At 43.3% G+C, this 20961-nt stretch overlaps 1 protein-coding gene across 3 annotated transcripts; it reads left to right on the plus strand.

Annotated features, from left to right (window-relative positions):
- Window positions 1-1600: 1600 nt before the first annotated feature.
- SPRYD7 (SPRY domain containing 7) lies at window positions 1601-12759 on the plus strand. Of its 3 annotated transcripts, none has more exons than XM_065053403.1 (5): window positions 1601-1887; window positions 3757-3899; window positions 7475-7641; window positions 9268-9370; window positions 11541-12759. In XM_065053403.1, exons 1-5 carry the CDS (start codon window positions 1616-1618, stop codon window positions 11636-11638), a joined length of 783 nt encoding a protein of 260 aa, XP_064909475.1. In that variant the 5' UTR covers window positions 1601-1615; the 3' UTR covers window positions 11639-12759. The 3 variants fall into 3 exon arrangements, with proteins under 3 accessions (XP_064909475.1, XP_005501954.3, XP_064909484.1); XM_005501897.3 differs by having other exon boundaries at window positions 1726-1887; window positions 3783-3899; XM_065053412.1 differs by having other exon boundaries at window positions 1744-1984.
- The last annotated feature ends 8202 nt before the right edge of the window (window positions 12760-20961 follow it).

Here is a 20961-nt window from a genome sequence, read left to right on the forward strand (position 1 = left end):
CTGTCTATTGACCCTCCTGCTGCCCCAGCTGGGGCGAAGTGAACGTGACTGAAGTCACCATGGTCACTGGAGTCACCATGCCCCAGGGATGGTCAGCATGGACCAAGGTGGATAGGCATGGTGTGGCAGAAAAGATTCAAAAGAGCCATCAATTGCTCTGTTGAAAGCTCCAGACCTTATTGGAGTGTGTGCAACTGCCACAGTGGTGTTCTGCCTCTGTGAAAGGGACACAAAGCTGACCCCAAAGTGTGCTTTGCAAAAAAAGTGTTAAGTGACAAGATAGCGTGCTGGCTTTTCCCTGCAGCAGTCTCTGCAGCTGAGTTCAACTGGTCACGAGTAAATCAGGAAAAACACTCTACCAAAGCTCTCTAACAGATGAGAAAGTACTTTAGAAGCAAACGGGACTCCAAAAGTTCAGAGTTAAGGCTCACCAGCCGGGCAGGTCTGGAAGATGAGGAGAAAGGGCAATTTGTAGGGAGCAAACACCACGGAGATGGGTGGAGAGACCCTGGGTGGAACAGGTGGCCAGACCCTGATGGGGTGAACCTTTTTCTTTGAGGAGTCCTGTCTCTTCTGACTTTTCCAAGAAATAAAAATAAAAATAAATTAAAAAATTTTAAAAAGAGAGAGGTAAATGTGGTTCTTGTTACTTGGAGCCAGGAATAAATGGCCAGCACTGTGCCCTTGTGGCCAGGAAGGCCAATGGCATCCTGGGGTGTATTAGAAGGGGGGTGGTTAGTAGATCGAGAGAGGTTCTCCTTCCCCTCTACTCTGCCCTGGTGAGACCACATCTGGAATATTGTGTCCAGTTCTGGGCTCCTCAGTTCAAGAAGGACAGGGAACTGCTGGAGAGGGTCCAGCGTAGGGCAACCAAGATGATGAAGGGAGTGGAGCATCTCCCTTATGAAGAAAGGCTGAGGGAGTTGGGTCTCTTCAGCTTGGAGGAGACTGAGGGGTGACCTCATTAATGTTTATTATGTAAAGGCTGAGTGTCATGAGGATGGAGCCAGGCTCTTCTCAGTGACAACCAGTGATACGACAAGGGGTAATGGGTTCAAACTGGAACACAAAAGGTTCCACCTAAATATGAGAAGAAACTTCTTCTCAGTAAGGGTGCCAGAGCACTGGAACAGGCTGCCCAGGGAGGTTGTGGAGTCTCCTCCTCTGGAGACATTCAAAACCCGCCTGGATACATTCCTGTGTAACCTCATCTGGGTGTTCCTGCTCCATGGGGGGATTGGACTGGATGATCTTTCGAGGTCCCTTCCGATCCCTGACGTTCTGTGATTCTATAAATTTCCATGAAGCAGTGCCTTCCCTCACAGCCCCGTGGTGCAGGGTTCGTGGACCTGATACCGCCTATCTGCCTAGCATGATCAGCAATCTCTTTTCTTTAAGTATCTATGCACGAATTGTCCTTCATCTGTACATACAGATCTATGTACAAACTGTCCTTTAGGTGGCCGTGTGCTGCGGCTGCAGGCGGCCAGCGGGGCAGAGCGCTGCCTCTGGCCACCGCCACGTATGTGTTGGTTTTTGTTGTTTGGTTTTTTTTTACACTGTACTGGATTTCACGAGCGCCCCGGGCCGAGGCCGCTACCCACCATGTCCCGCCATGTCCCGCCATGTCGCGCCGGGCCGGGCAGCGGGTAGGCGACACCCGCCCGTTCCGCCGCGCGGCACCACCTCCCGCCCGCCAGGGGGCGCTGCGGAGGCTCCGCCCCTCCCCTGTCCCTCTGGCCGCCGTTGCGTCTGCGCGGCGCGGCGGGGTCCGGCCAGTCATGGCCGCCTCCGTGTTCTGCTGCTTCTCCTGGTGCAGGGGCGGCGGCGCCGGACACATCCCGCTGAAGGAGATGCCGGCGGTGCATCTCGACACGCAGCGCATGGGTAAGCGGGGCGGGACCGGCTCTCCGCCCGCAGCGGGGGCGAGCGGGAGACTGCCCGGCTGGGAGGCCGCAGGCCCGGCCCCGGGGCGCGGCAGGAGGTGAGACGGGAGGGGCCGGGGTTGTGTGTCCCTGGCAGAGCTTGTTGTTTTATCATAGAATCATTTCGGTTGAAGAGACCCTCAGGATCATCGAGTCCAACTGTAACCGAACTCTAGCACTGAACCATGTCCCTAAGGAACTCGTCTAAACGCCTTTTAAACATCTTCAGGGATGGTGACTCAACCACTTCCCTGGGCAGCCTGTTCCAATGCCTGACAACCCTTTCTGTGAAGAATTTTTTTCCTAATATCCAATCTAAACCTCCCCTGGTGCAACTTGAGGCCATTTCCTCGTGTCCTATCACTTGCTACTTGGGAGAAGAGACCAACACCCTCCATGCTACAAGCTCCTTTCAGGTAGTTGCAGACAGCGATCAGGTCTCCCCTCAGCCTCCTTTTCTCCAGGCTGAACAGCCCCAGTTCCCTCAGCCACTCCTCATCAGACTTGTGATCCAGGCCCCTCACCAGCTTTGTCACCCTTTAATGCACTGCAACTGTACCGGCCGCAGCAGGGATGTGTGCCAGCCCTTAAACTTCATCCTCTCACTGAGAGGTGCTGGGCAAGTCACTTTGGGGCACTTCGTTAGATGGATTTGGCAGCTTTCAGAAAAAAAATAAATCTCACTTTGGTTTAAATTCAGTTGGAGTTCATCAACAGAATGAGTATTTGGGGAGGTGCCTCAGTCTCAGAAAGGTATCTGAGGGGAGGAGGCTGCCGGTGGGGACTGAAGGTCTGGGTCAGGTTGGGCAAGGGATGGGGGCTTAGAGCAGAGGCGACAAGTTAGAATCATAGAATCATTTTGGTTGGAAGAGACCCTCAGGATTATCCAGTCCAACCATCAACCTAACTCTAGCACTTAGTCACGTCCCTAAGAACCTTCTCTATATGTCTTTTAAACACTTCCAGGGATGTTGACTCCACCACTTCCATGGGCAGCCCGCTCCAGTGCTTCACCACTCCCACCCTCTCCTTTCCCTAATATTATGGTGGTGAAAACACAGAAGGAGCTAAGCCATACGGCATCTTGTCCGTACCCCTCTGCGAGCATCACCCTTAGGACAAGCATTCACAAAACCGTGCCCAGGCTTTGTTGAGAAGTAATCTGGGTCAGCTGCAGCAGCGCCAGGGAACGGACCAGCAGGAGAGCAGTGTGAATGATCCAGGGTCCAGTGTTCAAGTGCAATTATTAGCCTGGTTTTATTCAGTTGTATCAGTGGACCTTGACTCTCTCCCATGTTCTTGACCGTGACAGGAGTGCCTAAGATGAAGTCTTTCACTGGAGAACGAAAACTTAGCAGAGGATGGGCATGCATGGCAGGCATGATTCTAATTAATTGATTTTTTCAGAAAATAATAAAACACCTTGCAATTCCACCACCATTTCTACCCAATGTGCCTTGCCTTTTCCTTGCAGAATTTTTTTCTGTGGTGTATAAAGACCAGAGTACAGGGCTTTGGTCTTACAGTGAACCCTTTCTGACTAAATTGTAAGTTATACTTCTGAAGTGGCTGAGCAAAGCTTATAATCAGCATGGTGCCGTAAAACACAAGAGGTGAAATTAGAGCAGCGTATAGATTTTAAATAAATAAATCCTGGCTGAAAGATGAACTAGGCTATCAACAGCCTTCCTTTTCTTACTTCAAAGTGTCATCCATCATCATAATTCTCATAGATTAATTAAGCTCTTGCTTGGGGCAGAAAGAACAAAAACTGTTCTCAGTGTTTAGGGGTTTTAAGGGCTGCTTCCAGACTTCTAAAAATATTTTGAAGTTTTGTGGGTTTTTTTCTTCTTCCAGGAACGGATGTTGTTATTGTGAAAAATGGCAGAAGAATATGTGGCACAGGAGGCTGCTTAGCCAATGCACCTTTGCATCAGAACAAGAGCTATTTTGAGTTCAAAGTCCAGTCCACAGGTTAGTCAGCAAAAATGTACAACTTTAAACTTGGAAGGTATGTCAGATTGCCTGCTGGAGGTCATATCTCAAATACTGAGCACATGCATCTTTCTAGTTGCATCCTTGAACTTGTGAACATTGGAGAATTTTATAAGTTGTCATTGTGTAAAAGCAAATTTCTTTTTGTTTTTTTCATTGTGGCTCTGAAATATTGAAAAGAATGGTAAGTATATTGCTGAAGGAGTGCAAATACTGAAACACCATATGCTTTTGTACACTGTTATATGCATGTTTTTCAGTTAGTGTATTTTGGAAATGTTCCTTGGTAAATAAGTGCTTATGGCCACATAAAACACTGTAGCTATTAAGTATTTTTTAAAATAGTGCAGTTTATCCAGCAATATTTGTAGCTGTTTGAAGCTATAGCTTCATTTGCTTTTAACATGCACTTAGCTTGCCTGAGCAAGGGTAACACTCCTTGTGCTACATTTTGCTCTTGGAATCAAATGTGCAGCACTTATTCCAACACTGCCGTATCAAGAGGAGCCTTTCAGCACCCTGTTTCTGTATTTGTTTTGCACAGATCTGGTGCAAGGCAGCTGAAAGTGGATGAAACTTGGAAGCCTTATGCTTTTACTAATACAGTCAGCTTCACTAGTAGAGAGTGCACTCCAGGCTTGCCTGTGTTCTAACATTAAAAATCAGCCTGTATCTTTTAAAAAAACAGACATTGTAAAAATGAAGCTGCTCTTTCCCTAAGTGTGTAGGGGGAGGGAAGAAGAAGGGATGTGTTAGTCCAGAGACAGGCCTTACGATACCAGCTGGAGCTTGAACCCGGCACTTTTTGGGTAAGGGTCATTCACATTCGGTTGGGCTGGAGTGCAGGCAGCAGGAACACAAATCTGTCCAAACCACCTTGCAGTCAAACCATTTGTTTAGTTTTAAAGTGCATGTAAACCCCAGATCAGTCTTAACATGGCAATTTTAATACACTTTCTGTTGGGGGAAGAATCCACGGCAGATGTTGTTCGTATATGGTCATTATTTACACAGATACAGTATTCAGCTGCTTATACTTGAGAAACACAGGAAATAAACTCTCCTGATCCCTATGAGCCATGTCTCCTCTATTCCTGTGCCCCAAGGAAGGAGAATTGTAGATCACTTCACTTAAAACTTCAATTCTCTGAAGTGTCCCTATGCAATCTATTATGGATCATCTGTGGAGTCACCCTGGCTATTGGAAGGTTTTCTGAAGTCTAATCAGAATCTTGTTCACACTCTCATCCTTTTCATTCTGGGCATATAAGTCATAGAATAAATTGTTCTGCAATTTTGTCTTTTGAAACTTATTCTATCTTTGCCTCATTTCAGTCTTCTGTAGATTAAACAGTCCAAAGGTGGTTTTTTTTTTCATTGTCTCCTTATAGAATCATAGAACTATTTTAGTTGAAAAAACCTTTAAGATCATCTAGTCCAACCACTGACCTAACACTGTCACTAAGCCACGTCCCTGAGAACCTCATCTACGCATCTTTTAAACACCTCCAGGGATGGTGACTCAATCACTTTCCTGGGCAGCCTGTTCCAATGCCTGACAACCCTTTCTGTAGAGAAGTTTTTCCTAATAGGCAATCGAAACCTCCCCTGGTGCAACTTGAGGCCATTTCCCCTCGTCCTGTCACTTGTTACTTGGGAGAAGAGACCAACACCCTCCATGCTACAAGCTCCTTTCAGGTAGTTGTAGACAGGGGTCAGGTCTTTCCTCAGCCTCCTTTTCTCCAGGCTGAACAGCCCCAGTTCCCTCAGCTGCTCCTCATCAGACTTGTGCTCCAGGCCCCTCACCAGCCTCATTGCCCTTCTTTGCACTCTCTCCAGCACCTCAATGTCTTTCCTGTAGTGAGGGGTCCAAAACTGAACACAGAATTCGAGGTGCAGCCTCGCCAATGCTGAGTACAGAGGGTAGATGATGTAAATGTAGATGATGTTTTTACACTTTTGATCAGTTTTGTTGTTTCTTCTAGAATATCTGTAATTGACCTAATTTGTCTTGAGGTATGATGCTTCAAATTGATAATCTGCTCCAGTTACAGTATCAGGAGATGTCCTTCATCTGTACATACAGTATGTCTAATTTATATGTACCATACATCCAGAAGATTTTTACAACAGTAGGGCACAGACTCACAATCAGCATGTGGTCTGTGGTAACTCCCTGTGAACTGGTTTCCAACCCACAATTGTATTTATGCCACTTGCTACTCCTGCTTACCTGCTGCTCTTCATAGTTCAGACAAAGCAAATGCATTTCCCTTACTTCAGACCTCTTAACCAATTTGTCAGGATCATTTAAAACTTGAGGGGCCTCTGAAGAGCTTGCAGTCTTGTCAGTTGGTATTGGCAGCACATTTAATAAGCACATTGTAACATTATCCAAGTTGCTAATGTGAATACAGAACAGTATCTGACCTTGTGCATTCAATGCAAAACCTCAAACCCCACTTGGGTCTTCTTTTTTGATTTGGCAGGATGCAACTGATTAATAGTCCTGGAATACAGTTTTCTAACCAGTTGTGCATCATATTGTAACTGTCTAGACCGTGTTTTCATAATTTGACTGTTTCAATGTTGTATGAGCTTCAAAAACGTTAGTAAATCAAGATCTGTCATATTTACAATTTCTTCTTTTTCTCCAAGACTAGTCTAACCAGTTGAAAAGGAAATTGTGTTGTTCACAAATCCATGCTAGTTGGATCTGGTTTTTACATCCTTCTACAGTCTCAGTTTGCCTTCAGTATTTTTCTGGGAATAAAAGTTAAGCTAAGTAGTTGCAATTCTATGAATCCTTCTTTTTCAGGGTACATGTTGTTTATCTTCAGTCTCTTGTGGCTGCTTGTATTTGGTCCATCTGGGATGGAATTAATTTTCTTCATAACAGCTCCTATGGTGCTGTGTTTTAAATTTGTGATGAAAACAATACTAATAACAAACTAATGTTTTAGCTGTTGCTGAGCAGTGTTCACACAGGGCCTTCTCTGTTTCTCACTCTGCCCCTCCAGTGAATACGACTGGGGGTGCGCGAGAGGCTGGGAGGGGACGCAACCAGGCAGATGACCTGGACTAACCAAAGAGATATTCCATGCCACATAATGTCATGCTCAGCAACAAAAGAGAGAGAAGGAGGTTTAGGGAGGTTACCCGTCTTCTGCTCAGGAATTGACTGGGCATCCTACCCGTGAGAAGTAGTGAGTGATTGCCATTACATCACTTTGCTTTGTTTTGTTTTCTTTCTTCCACTTCTCCATTGCTTATTAAACAATTTTTGTCTTTACCCACAAGATTTCTTGGTTTTGTTCTTCTTTTCCGCTTCCTCTGTCCCACTGGGGGCTGTGGAGGGAAGTGATTGAGTGAGTGGCTGAGCAGTGCTTAGCTGCCTGCTGGGGCTAACCCACAATAGACCTGGTATTTCCAAGAGAGATTTACCGGTAGTACCACCGTGGCACTAGTTAAAACCAATTCTTTATGTTGTCCTGCTTCAGTCAGGTAGTCTTCAAAATAATGTTTTTTCTTACCATGTTAATGTCACGTTTTAGGGATTTGGGGTATTGGAGTTGCAACCCAGAAAGCAAACTTGAATCAAATTCCACTTGGTCGAGATGTCCATAGCCTGGTGATGAGGAATGATGGAGCTCTCTACTATAACAATGAGGAGAAAAATAGACTACCAGCAAACAGCCTTCCTCAGGAGGGCGATGTGGTGGTGAGTTTCTTAAGGCTTCTTATTTCCCCAGCTGTTCCCAGATTTCTCGTATTTACAGCTATGTGGTCAGACTGATGGTTTCAGTCAAATTGTTCATTCTGCATCTCCCAGTTTGGAAAGTGCTGATTCAGACTCCTGTTGTGTTTGAAGCGATGAGCAGCCTGGATGTCAGTGGCCTTCATTCCCAGCATTGATACGTTTCTGGATGAGGAGCAGACTTTACTGGTGTTTGAAAAGTGGCCTCTAATGCTCTGTTGAAGTCTGGTTGTAGTATCTGCCTGACAGGTAACTCCCATCACAAGGGTCCTTGTTGTTTGAGATGGGACCTTCCTGAACAAATAATGTGCTGGAATGCGTTACGTAGCTACACACCATGCCCAGCTGAACTCAGGATCCTGTAGCTCACTGGTTAATGATTAGAAGGACAGAGCTGAGCAGAGATAGGTCCTGGGTGATAGAGGAACTGTATTTTTGGCCAAACTTTTGTAGGGAAAGAGAGAGGGAATCCTGCTTACCGAGGAAATGATTAAGAATGAGACAGAATGGGGAATTTAAGATTTTTTTGTGCCTTACTGTTCCAGGTTTCTCAACACATCTTTAAGTGACTTTGTTCAAAGGATTGTGTTTTATTGCTGCCTTTTTCTCAATGTCCTGTTAGAGTTTTGTTTTCAAAAATACATGGTAACAATGCAATGAAATTGAGACCGTTTCTCACCACTACTTTTTCTTGCTGGGTAACTTTGCCTCTATATAGCTGTGGTTAGAAATTTCTTATTAAGAAAGATCGACGCTTCCAATCTTTACCCTCAGATACTGTTATTATTCTTTTAATTTCCTTCTGAAATTGTTTCTTTGGAGGGTTGCAGACTGTTTCAGGGTTGGGTCAACCTATGTAGTCTGAATAGCTTCAGGTAATCACAAAAAAGTAGCTGAGAGGTTACTGCTAACTCCCCAGTTTTAATAATTTCAGTTTATTCTGTCATGAAAATAGATTCCTGAAGTACTGAATGAACAACACAAGTTGCCACACTCAGCCATACCAAAACAGTGAGAAAAATCATTAGCTAACAAATGAGTAATTTATTACCTTGTTAGTATTTCCTTTCTGCTCTGTAGTCAACCTATTTATAGCATTGTGTATGAACCCATGGACTGTTGCTGCTGGCAGAGTAAATGAGCCGAGAGAGGATTCTGTATGGAACTATGGACAGATAAACTTAATTCATAGCATCAGATATGATGCTATATAAACAAGAAGATATAAACAAAAAGACTGCAAACTGCTTAATATTAAAAATAATTGGAAATTTTGTGTTACTTGAACACAGTGAAGAATAATTTCAAAGTTTGTTCTGTAAATGTAGTAAGATGCAATGTGCGCTACTGTGCTGCATCCAAATTGAATGAGCATTAAGGAATCCTGAGTATTTGAAAATACAGATGTTACTGGTCATTTATTAACTTCTAGTCCTTTGCAGGAATATTTCAAGTGAGGTTTTCTGGGATGTTGTGGTTTGCATAATGGTGTTAAAATTTGCCTGTGGCTAAGAAAGCTAAATTAAGTAGCAGTCTTATATGTATAAACTTGTTCACGCTTTTTTTTTGTTAATTTTCTGTACTTCATAGGGCATTACATATGACCATGTAGAATTAAATGTATATTTAAATGGGAAGAACATGCATTGTCCAGCTTCAGGAATCCGAGGGACAGTCTATCCAGTGGTCTATGGTAAGTCAGAGATTTTCAAACTGTTTCACAAGTACAGACAATATTTTTATACCAAGTCTGTCTTGTAAGCTGTGCATTCTTCTTCTCACTTAGATGGAACACACATCCATCATTTCTTTTTGGCACCTACAACATTAGATTGCAGGAAAATACGAAAGTATATTTTCACCTCATTTTTAATGCTGCTTACCACCTAGAAAATATACCACCACTTACTGACTACTTGCAGTCTCTACTTGCAACAAGCTGGGGAGTTTCTGCACTTAGCCTAAAAATTGCCAGATAAAAAAAACTGTGAAGCAGATGAAAAAAAAAGAAAAATAGCAAATTCAAACTAATGTAGACTTGAGGACTAATCTGGTTTATCTCTGAAACTTGGTATTTCTGGCTATTAATTTCATACACTCCATGCATGTTAAAAATGTGTTAAATATTAATAGATACTGAATTGCCGTTTGTGTTTTCTTTTGGAGATAAAAACTTTAATGCAGTACTAGTAGAGCTGCTTGCTTTATCATGCTACAGCTCTTTGCTGCTTTACCAAATAGATGCCCGCTTCTGAAATCCAACAATTGGTGAGTGAATTGTGGCTGTTTGCCAGCAACCATCAATACAACACAGCAGTTTTGAACAAGAAACAAACACCATATCCAATTAATCCCTGCACAGGCAGTTCAAGAAAGAATTTATGAATTATGGAAGCTGGAATTTGGCCAAGACATGTGTTAACAATTTGCTCTTCTGGAACTTGGCGGTAGTTTTGTAGTTCCCGAGTAGTCAGAATTCTGTTTCACATCTCATGGGAAGGGCAGCACATCCCCTGGCTCAGTGCGTAATCAGCGCTGCGCTCTGGGTTGCCTTGTAACTTCGAGCAAGTGATAACTGTTTGTTGCATTCCCTGTATGACACCTACAACCATCTCCAGTTTATCTTTATTCCTGTGTGAGCTTCGTCTGAGGAACAGCCTCTTCCAAAACCGTTTCACTCTTCGAGGTACCATCAGCTATGTGATGTGGATAATTCTTTCATTTCTTGGTTGGTTCCTAATGAACTTTTGGCACGTTCCCATTTATATCTTGATACATTTGTAACATTGAATTTATGAACAGGAAGAAAACATTCTAGATGTGTAGTAGAGCCTTTGAAGTCTCTAAAATGTAGCTGACAAATAGTATCTTTCTGAGCTGTGAGAGTGGAAATTGTTCTGTATGTTCATTTTGTGATGTGTCCTCAAGCCACGTGATGGCGCTGCTAAAATGTGCAAAGGCTTGGCAGGCCGCGAAAACAGATAATTGTGTGATAATTGAATGTTGCACCTTCCCCACATTTTGGAAATGGTGTTACATAGAGTGGAGAATGCAGGTCGCTTTCAGAAAGCATTTGGTGGCATGCTAGCCTGCTGTAAATTGTCTCTTTCTCTAGCTGAGGCAGTTCTGGGCCTGGTGAATGCAATGACCTTTTGTTGCCAGGCTCTTACTATTACTTTCCACAAGTGGACATAATTTTCTGATAATTATGATGTTTATACATATACAACTGAGGCCTGTAAATTGCTTTTTCATGGTACTTACTTGGTATAAACTTTAAATATAATTGTCCTTAATTTAATGTGAACTTCCTCTAGTCATGGGAAAGGATTTGACCATAGAGAAGAGAGTTTCTTACACATTTACGCTATCTGTAATTCAGACTAGAACTATAGGTATATTTTTAGAAGAAACATGATAGAGGAAGAAAACACAGTGTCCAGTCTGGGAACGTAAAACAGAAATTGAACGTGAAGATTGTTCCCCTCACTGGCTGTACCTCAGACACTTTTGTGTAAGTGCTGTAGAACCATATAAATATTCTGCTAGGAGTTTTAACTGAGCCTAGGAGGGACAAATCCCAACCTTGGCTGGGAGTTAGTGCTTGTAACGCTCCCAGTGAAATCAGAGGTAGCGTTCTCATTGACTTCACCAAAGACCATTACTGATTAAATAGCAGAAGTATGTGTGTAGCGCTTTGGCAAACGCGTTGAAGTTTCTTTTAATTGTATATGTGTCATGGATGTATTGGAGAATAATCTCCATGGTTTGAGCATAGTGTATAATCTAGTAAAGTGGTGTAACAGAGGATCAAACTGTAAGTGTTCCTTCTCTAATTCCTTCTGTGTGCTTTTCTTCTGCAGTTGATGACAGTGCAATTCTGGATTGTCAGTTCAGTGAATTTTATCATACACCTCCACCAGGGTTTGAAAAGATCCTCTTCGAGCAGCAGATCTTCTGAATGTCTTCATACTGAAAATTTGCACCCTGCACTGTTACAAAAGCATTGTCATCTTAAATAAAGCTTCACGTAACTTTTAGGAAACATATCTGTATTTTTAGTAAGTACTTGTGACTGTTGTCTGCAGAATTTATGTTAACTGCAACACCAGCTAACTGTGTTGCAAATACAGGATTTCTGGCAATGTTTTGTGGTTGAAAATGAGTGTTTGGGGGCACGTTTTTTCTCCGATTTGTACTTGATGCATAAGGAGACTAAGGGATATTATTGACATCAGTATTACATTCAGTATTTTGAATAAACTGGCGCTCTGTAAAGCCGATAGTTCTTATGCATATGATAGCTATGGAGATGGATAGTTTTCACAATTTTTTTCCCCAGCTTTTTTCACATGGAAGTTATGTACTTCGTTTAAAGGAAGCACTGTGTTTCTAGTCTGTGAATTGGAGTTGCGATGTCCCAGTTGTGCACAATAACTAATGATACAATGGCATAACTAGCAGCCAGGTACGTTTTGGGCTTTTTTTGCAAGGTGTAATTTAATCTCTTCCCTCAATATAACATCTGTTTCTCCTAGCTTTTCATTTGCTTTTACTGTGACAAATAATAGGACACTTTCTAGTCATACTTTTTTGTTGAACTTCAAAAGTAAACCTGAGCACTGCCTGTGTTTTTGAGGACCACCTTGCTCTGTTACTGTGATAGGAGAGTAAGTATTCAACTTGGGTGTGCAAAGAGCTGGGTGAAGGGTATGAGATGTTACGGTGAAGCCTTACATTTAAACTGTAAATTAGATTATTCTTTTATGGAATATTGTATTTAATTTCTTTGTGAATCATTTATAAGTGATTAATGGCTAAGACATTGTTCTAAAATGTGATGCCCTTGAATATAAATTGTGAGATGCTTTTTTCCCATCTTGTCATATATTGAATATACTTCCTAGAAAAATTTTTATTGTAAAGAAAATCTTCATACTGGATGTTTCATTTTTTTGTTGTTTTGGCTCTTCCTGGGTTAATGCATTTGCATATATGAATTATTTTATTTATATATTTTTAGAAATTATCTAATTCTGAGATTTTCAAATACAAACAGCTTTCTCAAAGCCTTTCACCTTATGATTTTCTGCATCTGTCTTTTCATTCCTAGTGGCCCGTGTTTTCCTTGCTTGTAGCCTTGCTATTACATGACAGTGTTGGGTAGAACTTTTCAACCTGAAAGGAACCATGCCCTTGTGTCACCAGGATGGTATAAAGCTCGGGAGATCAGAGTGCAGTTTTACAGTCTCCCCTTGAAATCTGCTCTGCTTTCCTGTGGTCAGATACATCATCTTAAGTTATACAAAACATTTGTGTGTTTAATTTCAGTTTCCCCAGTAGATGTGGGAGCAGCTGTCCCTGCAAGGGCAGATGCTTCCACACGAACTGAGCTTCAGGTGGCTGATGCAGCCCTCCAAGTCCCAGGTTGCAGGGAGTGCCTGGGACCGCTCCCTGAGGCCAGGAGAGATGAACAAAAGAACTCCAAGCCAAACTCAAACACAAAAAGGAAGCATACAGAGGGTAGAAGCAAATATAGGTATCGTGGGAGGAATACAGAAGTGTTGAGCATCCAGGGACAAAGTTGAAAGTTAAAGCACAAATGGGATTGAATTTGGCTCAGAATGTCAAAAACTACAAGAAGAGCTTCTGTAAGTACATAGAAGACAAAAGGATGACTGGGGAAAATGTGCACCCACTGGTCAGTGAGGTGGGAGACCCAGTGACACAGACCATGGAAAAGGCTGAGGTGCCAAATACCTTCTCTACCTCAGCCTTTACTAGCAAGATGAGCCTTCAGGAATCCCAGAGACGAGGGGGAAGGTCAGAGCAAGGAAGATGTACCCTTGGTGGAGAAGGATCAGGTCAGAGAGTACTTAAACAAACTGGACATCTGGAAGTTCATGGGCCCTGATGGGATGCACTCGTGTGCTGATGTCATTGTGGGGCCACTCTTGGATAATCTTTGATCAGTTGTGGTTGGGAGAAGCGCCTGAAGACTAGAGGAAAGCAAATGTCACTGCTATTTTCAAGAAGGGTGAGAAGGAGCACTCAGGGACCTACAGGCCAGTCACCTTGATCTCAGGGAAGGTGATGGAGCAGCTCATCCTGGAAAACAATTCCAGGCACATATAAGGACAAATAAATATCAGTAGTCAGCATGACTTCATCAAGGGGAAGTTGTGCTTGGCCAACTTGATAAACTTCTGTGATAAAGTGACTGACCTGTTAGATGAGGGGAGAGCAGTGGATATTATCTACCTGGACTTTATTAAGACCTTTTTATACTGTCTCCCGTAAGATCCTTATAGACAAGCTGTTGATGTATGGGCTGGGTAGGCAGACAGAGAGGTGGATTGGAAACTGGCTGAATGGCTGAGCCCAGAGGGTGGTGATCAGTGGCATGAAGTAGTGTTGGAGGCCCTTAACTAGTGGTATACCCCAGGGGTCAATACTGAGTCCAGTCCTGCTCAACATCTTCATGAATGATCTGTATGATGAAGCAGAAGGTACCCTCAGCAAGTTGCAGATGACACCAAACCAGGAGGAGTGGCTGATAGACCAGGGGGTTGTGCTGCCATTCAGAGGGACCACAACAGCCTGGAGAAATGGGCTGACAGGAACATCATAGAGTTCAATGAGGAAAAGTGCCAAGTCCTGCACCTGGTAGGAACAACCCGAGGTACCAGTACATGCTGGGGGCCAATGAGCTGGAAAGCAGCTTGGCAGGAAAGATCCTGGTGGGCACCAGGTTAAACATGACTCAGCAACATGCCCTTACAGAAAAGAAAGTGAATGAGATCATGGGCTGCATTGGACAAAATATGGACAGCAGGTCAAGGGAGGTGATCCTTCCCTTCTGCTCTACCTGGAGTGCTGTGTCCTGTGCTGGGCTGCTCAGTACGAGAGAGACATGGGCATGCTGGAGAGAGTTTAAAGAAGGGCCATGAAGATGATGAAGGGACTGGAGCATCTTTCCTCTGAAGAAAGGTTGGGAGAGCTGGTACTGTTCAGCAGAGAAGGCTCAGGGGGATCTGATCAATGTATACACACACCTGAGGGGAGGCTGCAAAGAGGAGGGAGCCAGGCCTTTCCAGTGGTGCCCAGTGACAGGACCAGAGGTAATGGGCACAGACTGACACACAGGAGATTCCCTCTGAACATGAGGAAAAACTTTTTTACTGTGAGGTCACCCAAGCATCGACCCATGCTGCTCAGGGAGGTTGTGAAGTCTGCATCTTTGGAGATTTCAAAAGCTGTCTGGACATGGTTCTGGGCAACAGGCTCTAGGTGGCCCTGCTTGGGCAGGGGGGTTGGACCAGATGACCTTTGGAGGTCCCTTCCAGCCTCAACCATTCTGTGATTCTTCCTTGAGGTGATGTTGCTATACCAGTTGACACATACCATAACGTTTCTGTAATCAAGTTTGTCAGCTCTTCAAACTTGAAATGATTTTATATGTATATATATATATATGTATAAAAGGAGGAGGACATCGTTTTGATATCTTTCAACAATGCCTTCATCGGTGGTTCTTTTCCATGAAAGACTACTGAGATGAAAGTGCTTCTTGTGGAATTATATTTCTTATGTTCCTGGGGGAAGGAGGACATATTTAAAGAAATTCTTATCACTTCATCTAACTGCATGCAACAAACAACTTTTTTTGAAGTTTGCTGTGTTTAAGAATTTTAACAGTAAAAGCTGCTACCTCAAGCTTAATGTAGGCTTGTTTTAAAATACAGAGAAGGCTATTTTCTTCAAAGCTGGTGTTTGAAATGGAAAACATTTTGGTAAATATAGGATATTCAAAACAGCTGCTAAATTCACCAAAGAATAGGAAAAGAGCCTGCTTTTATAGCTCAAGGTTGTTCATTTCTCATCTCAAACAGAGCAAGATGCATTTGTAATACTATGTAATGTAACTACACCTCTTACGATAAAAATCAGAAAACTTCTTGCTCTGTAACTGATGACACAGGGAAACTGTATAAAATAAGGGGGAAAGGGAGGTGTGAATAAAATATTATTGCCGTCTACTTATCAAAATGGAAAGTGAGCACTGTTTTCACCTGAAAAAAGGTTCTGCAGCTATAGCTCATAAGAGAAGCATGGGTAGAGTTAAGATGTGCCACAGAAACAGAATGTGAATTAACTTGTGGCCCATGTAGTTTCAACATCGGGCAACAAACCCAGATGTTTCCCCAGATGTGTTCCCAGTCCCAGCTTTGCCCAGGGAACTGAGATGCAATGCCTGTTTCTAAAAGTTGCACTAGAATGTAATTTTCAGTTAAGGTTTAGCTATATACTTACTAGTAGCAAATTCATTTTAGTAAGCGTGAATCATGCCTCCCAGTGAAATGGTTCAGGTATTTCCACTAATTGTTTGTACCCAAATGTTTTCTTAATCTTTGAATGTTATGATTTAGGCACCCTATATCTTTGAGTGCAAAACTTTGTATTGACTAATCCTGTGTGTTTACTGAGCCCATTTGAGATAATACCATGTCAGCAAGATACAAAGTCTGAACTAGACTTCATATGCACATCCACAAATCAATAGAACTAACAGGGCACGTAACAGAGGTTACATATAGATCAGTTGTGCTGTTATTTTTATAATACTGGAAAATGTTTATGGTGCTTCAGGGGTAGATGAAGTCAGGTAGTACTATTTCAAGGAGCTTAAAATCCTAATTAGATACTATGAAGTTAGAAACACCTGTCAAGAATTGCCTAAAGAGGTCCCCTTCCATAAAAGAATCATGCCAGGATGCAGTAACATACATGCTCTGCAAAGAGAAACTGTGATGTGCATTGGGTGCCGTAAATCCCAGCGAGAGCAGTTCTGCTCCTGGGCCGACAAAGAGCGTTCAGAGATGGCAGGACTTGCTATTCAGGTGCAAGTGTTCATGAGAATACAGACTTATTGGAGTATTGAGGCTGGGTTTTTTTGGGGGGAGATGCACTACTGTGCATACAGCTGTGTACAAAATAAAAAAAAAACCAACAAAGAATAGAAGGAACGGGGTCCTAGTAATTTACGTGAATTTCTTGACCTTCCCTGAGTGAATTCTTAGATTATTTTTGCAGTATTCGCTCATCTTCTTTGTCAGTTTGTGTTGATGTTGCTTTGTACTCTGACAACTGATCGAGCTCGTGGCTGAGATAATGTCTCACAAATGCCCACAAGCAAATCAGCGAAACACAGATTCTTATGTGTCCCTCAGAATCCAGGCTTTGAGGCCCAAGGATCCCTCAAGATACCTCATGTGTTAAGAGCCAATGTTGCTTTTGGAAAGGGGGTTAATGATTACCTCTTGCTGTAGTGAAGGACCTGGTTGCATAAATATGTCCAGAAGTAATGCCGCAAAGGTATATGCAGGAAGCCTGCAACAGAAATTTGGAATAGATCTAAGTGCCTTTTCACTGTTCCTTCCCTTGCCTACTTTCACGATAAAATACTTTTCAGGTTAACAACACCTCGGACCTGGACCTGGAGAAAAGCTCAAAGGGTTAGGGAGGGCTCTCAGATGTACAGTGGCAGACCTTTGATTTTCTTGAGTGCTTCTTGTAAACTCTCTGTTGGGACAGATCTTGGTGGCCTGAACGTTGAAATTTTGTGTGTTGAATATTTGCAAGAACAAAGAGTTGTTAGGACCAATTCCTTCCTGAACTGCCTTGTATGAGAGGCCTTTTTTCCCTTTTTCTTTCCCCCATCCAGATATTTTAGCTTTTCCTAGCCCCTTTTCGAGCCCTGTGTTGGACCTAAGGAAGCCCACCTGATGTGGCCGCCAAGATGAGTCAGCAGAAGAGCTCTTTATCTCCCCACGTGGTCCAAACGTCTGACACTTCCAGGGAAGAGGAATAGCTGCTTAGACATTGGAATTTCCTTTCCTTTGCTGCAGTCAAGAGAGGTGAGCTGGGGATTAGATAAGATTGAAAGAACATTCTTGTGGGGAGTCATCTGCTAAAATGCCAGAAATTCAGTGTGAAGAGAAGAGCATAAATAAAACTAAGGTCACTTTTCCCTAATTCCAGAACATGTCAAAAAAAGAATTTACACCTTTGTGTATATGTATTCAGGCTGCACTGTGCCGGCAATCTAATTCAAGATAATACAGGGAGAGCAAAAATAGAAGCCAAGTCACATCCATGAAAAACTCTGGCACGTTTAGCAGACAAGACAGTTCCTAGCTTCAAGAAACATGAAGACTTGAGTCATATTTTTTGCATGCACTCACTATATTGGCAAGCAGTACATGTGAAAATCCCCATTGTTGAGAAATCTAAATTCCCTTTTGCCTTAAAATATCTGTGCTCAGTATAAGATGGCTTATGACCTTTTCATAAGAGAAAAAAAGCATTATACTGAATAATGATTGTGGTAGTTCAGTGAGGGTTTTGTCTGGAAAAAGCGTAGCTATAGGCCAAAGTAAACTCTGGCAAAATTGAGATAAGCTGGTGGAAGCGGCTTTTTTTCATCTAAGTTGGTAGCATGCTCCAGACAAAGCCATCTTTTCCTGTATGTAGGATGGAAATGGTGCTTCCCACTTTGGGGGGATGTCAGGAGAACAAATCCGGGGAGTGTGAGGCAGCCAGGGCCATGTTCAGACAGCTTGTACCTGTCACAACTCCGTCTCTCCATTGTCTGAGGAATCGAGTCTGAGCAGTGTGAATCACTCATGACTAATTTGAGTGTAGTAGTTATAACTCCTAAATTAAGCTCCCTGAGTAGGGGGTGTGAACACACCTTCAGACGTTACAGTAAAGGGAGAGACATCTAATTATCTTAAGAGTCTGTATTTTGCCAGAAATTTCTTTAGGAGAGGACTGGGCTGCTTATAGCCCATTTTCTTGCTTCTCATCTAATTCATCATCTTGTTTTCATCCGCTCTAAAGGCCCATTTTCCCACTAGTATTAAAAAAAGTGATATGCCAGCCATTTATTTGTTGCACGCTGACAATTCCCAAATTCTTGGAAACTTTGTCCATACATAAAAAGCAATGGTTAACATAACCCTATCAGCTAAACCCCTGATGGGAGACACATGTCATGCAGCAAGAGTTCTGCTGTTGCAGCTTGAATAATTTCCTCAAACGGAGTGAGCAGTAGTGACAGATGGCCTTTTTTTCCAGTATAACTCTATGTATTGCTGAAGTTTTTCGTTGCAGAGCCATGCTGGTCAGGATAAGGAAGCAAATTGAACTGCCTGGAGGCTTCTCAGCGGCATCGGCACACTGAAAGTTGGGGCTCCAGGGAGAGGAGCCAGAGCTGGACTAAATGGTGAGGGCAAACCCAAAATCCCCTGCATGTTCTGCATCTGCTGCTGCTGTCCTGGTGGGGTGGCAAGAGTCAGTGACAGTCACTGGTGGGAAAGCACACCTCTCTGGCAAGGCTCTGGCAGAGCTCTACCTTAAATATTTTGTCCCAGGTCACACAGAATGCCTGAATCAGGTGAACCACTTTTATCGGTGAGGAAAGGGAAGGGCTGGTATTTCCAGCTAACATAGCCATGCAAGCGGGAAGGAGCTTCTGGGCTAGTGAGTGTTAAAGTGTCAAATACGTTGCGTGTAGCTGCATCACTGCTTGCTGCATTCAGGAGGGTTTTACTGAAATAGCTCCGTCCTCACTAGACGTGCTTTGCAGGATGGCACACTGCTATTCCAGTACCGATAAAGCCATCCTGTCGTGCAGACAGCCTTAATGCTGCTGCTATTCACTGTCCTCTGTAGAAGGGCAATCATAATATTTCTGTTCCCTCACCCTTTATCTTCATCCTGAGAGCCAGAGATGTCAGATCCATCCTGGGGAAGCGGCCGGGTCCCTCAGGTTTGCCTGTCAATTCGGCTCTGCATCCGTCGCTCCACAATGAGCCTCCCACTGGGGGCGGCTGTGGGGGAAGGTAGACTGTGACCTTGTGTAGCAAGGAACGGCTTAGCCGTACTTTTTTTTTAGTACCTTATTGTTGCTTTCAGGATTGCTCTGTAAGAAAGTAAGTTCCCTTTTAGGGCCATCTCTATTTCTGCCCTTTGTTTCTCTTCCTTCCTTATTTTCCTGTCTCTGAATGTAGCGACGCGCATGATTTATACCAGTGCAAATCCTATTGCGTTGACATAGAAGGATCTGCAGCTGCTGGTGTTACCCTGACTGGTGAATTGCTCAATGGCTTGGACTCCTCCTAGAGCCTGGAGTCATTTTGCACTAGAGTAAGTAACTCTGCAGCAGCTGCTGCCCTGTTCCTCTCTCGGCCTCCATGATCTTGTTGTCATGTGGAGTCGTGCTCGCTTGCAGCCAGGATCCACTTCTTTGTGTGCTCCAGAAAATATATCTAACATAGTTTTCTAGTTAGTTCAATGCCCTTCTTAGCCACACTGCTTTCATCTGGTCCTGGTTTCCTTATCCTCTGAGGACAGGAATAAGCATACGCCCTTATTTCTCAGCAAAATTACTTTGACCATATACAAAGATGCTACTAGAGCAATAACTGAGCAGAGCTGTAAGCAGGATGGCACTTAGAGAAGAACAGGCAAGGAGGAGTCAAAGCGGGCCTGCAGGAAGGCTGAAAACAATCCTGATTCAGGTGCAGCTGGTCTCCCTGCCAGTCAGACTCCTGCCCACTCTGGGCTTCCCTTCCCTGTGCTGTACACACATTCCCAGTCGCATCAGGTTAGAACGCAGACAGCTTGCTCTGGAAATGTGGTTATACAAATCCAGGCATGCCATGGCTGCATTGCAAAACATGTATTCTGATCCCATGAAGAGCACATTCGGATAATAGAGTAAATCAGTAATCAATAAAAATTCTATTCACATTTTCTGTTCAGTATGTCTTATCAAGGCTTTTTGTTGTTTTAATCAGGAGAACTTTAACAAGGCTTTTTATTTTTGGTCTGTATGGGTTTGGAAAAGGTGCCTTTTTTCAGCAACCTTTGTCTGTGCTTTCTCCCAATCTGTTACCAAAACCCATATTCCAGCAATATACAAAGTCCTGAAAGCAGTGCCCTGCACAGCACAATGTTCAGGCACTAAAAATTAGCTTGAAAGTGGCCTCATTGCAAACCAGCATTAATTGCACAATGAACCTGGAGGGTGCCATGGGGCAATGGTTGGTTGATGCCAGCCAGAGTCAGTAGTAAACAAGTGACAGCAGGACTGTCTTTTCCCCTTTCCCAAGTCAGAAAACTTGGGAAAGGCACCTGAAGTGTCAGGGGGTGCTGTTCCCCGGACTAGGGATAACGTGTATTTGTCGAGTTGCTCTTAGCCTGATGTGTTGAAGGGCC

The sequence above is a fragment of the Columba livia genome, chromosome 1 (assembly GCF_036013475.1).
Source record: "Columba livia isolate bColLiv1 breed racing homer chromosome 1, bColLiv1.pat.W.v2, whole genome shotgun sequence".
Classification (NCBI taxonomy): domain Eukaryota; kingdom Metazoa; phylum Chordata; class Aves; order Columbiformes; family Columbidae; genus Columba; species Columba livia.

Excerpts from the sequence above, each read along its gene's own strand:
- SPRYD7 (XM_065053403.1), top strand. The coding sequence starts at position 1,616 with ATGTCCCGCCATGTCGCGCCGGGCCGGGCAGCGGGTAGGCGACACCCG. Across the intron at positions 7,642-9,267 it reads CTCAGGAGGGCGATGTGGTG|GGCATTACATATGACCATGT; the intron begins GTGAGTTTCTTA and ends TGTACTTCATAG. Across the intron at positions 9,371-11,540 it reads AGTCTATCCAGTGGTCTATG|TTGATGACAGTGCAATTCTG; the intron begins GTAAGTCAGAGA and ends TTTCTTCTGCAG.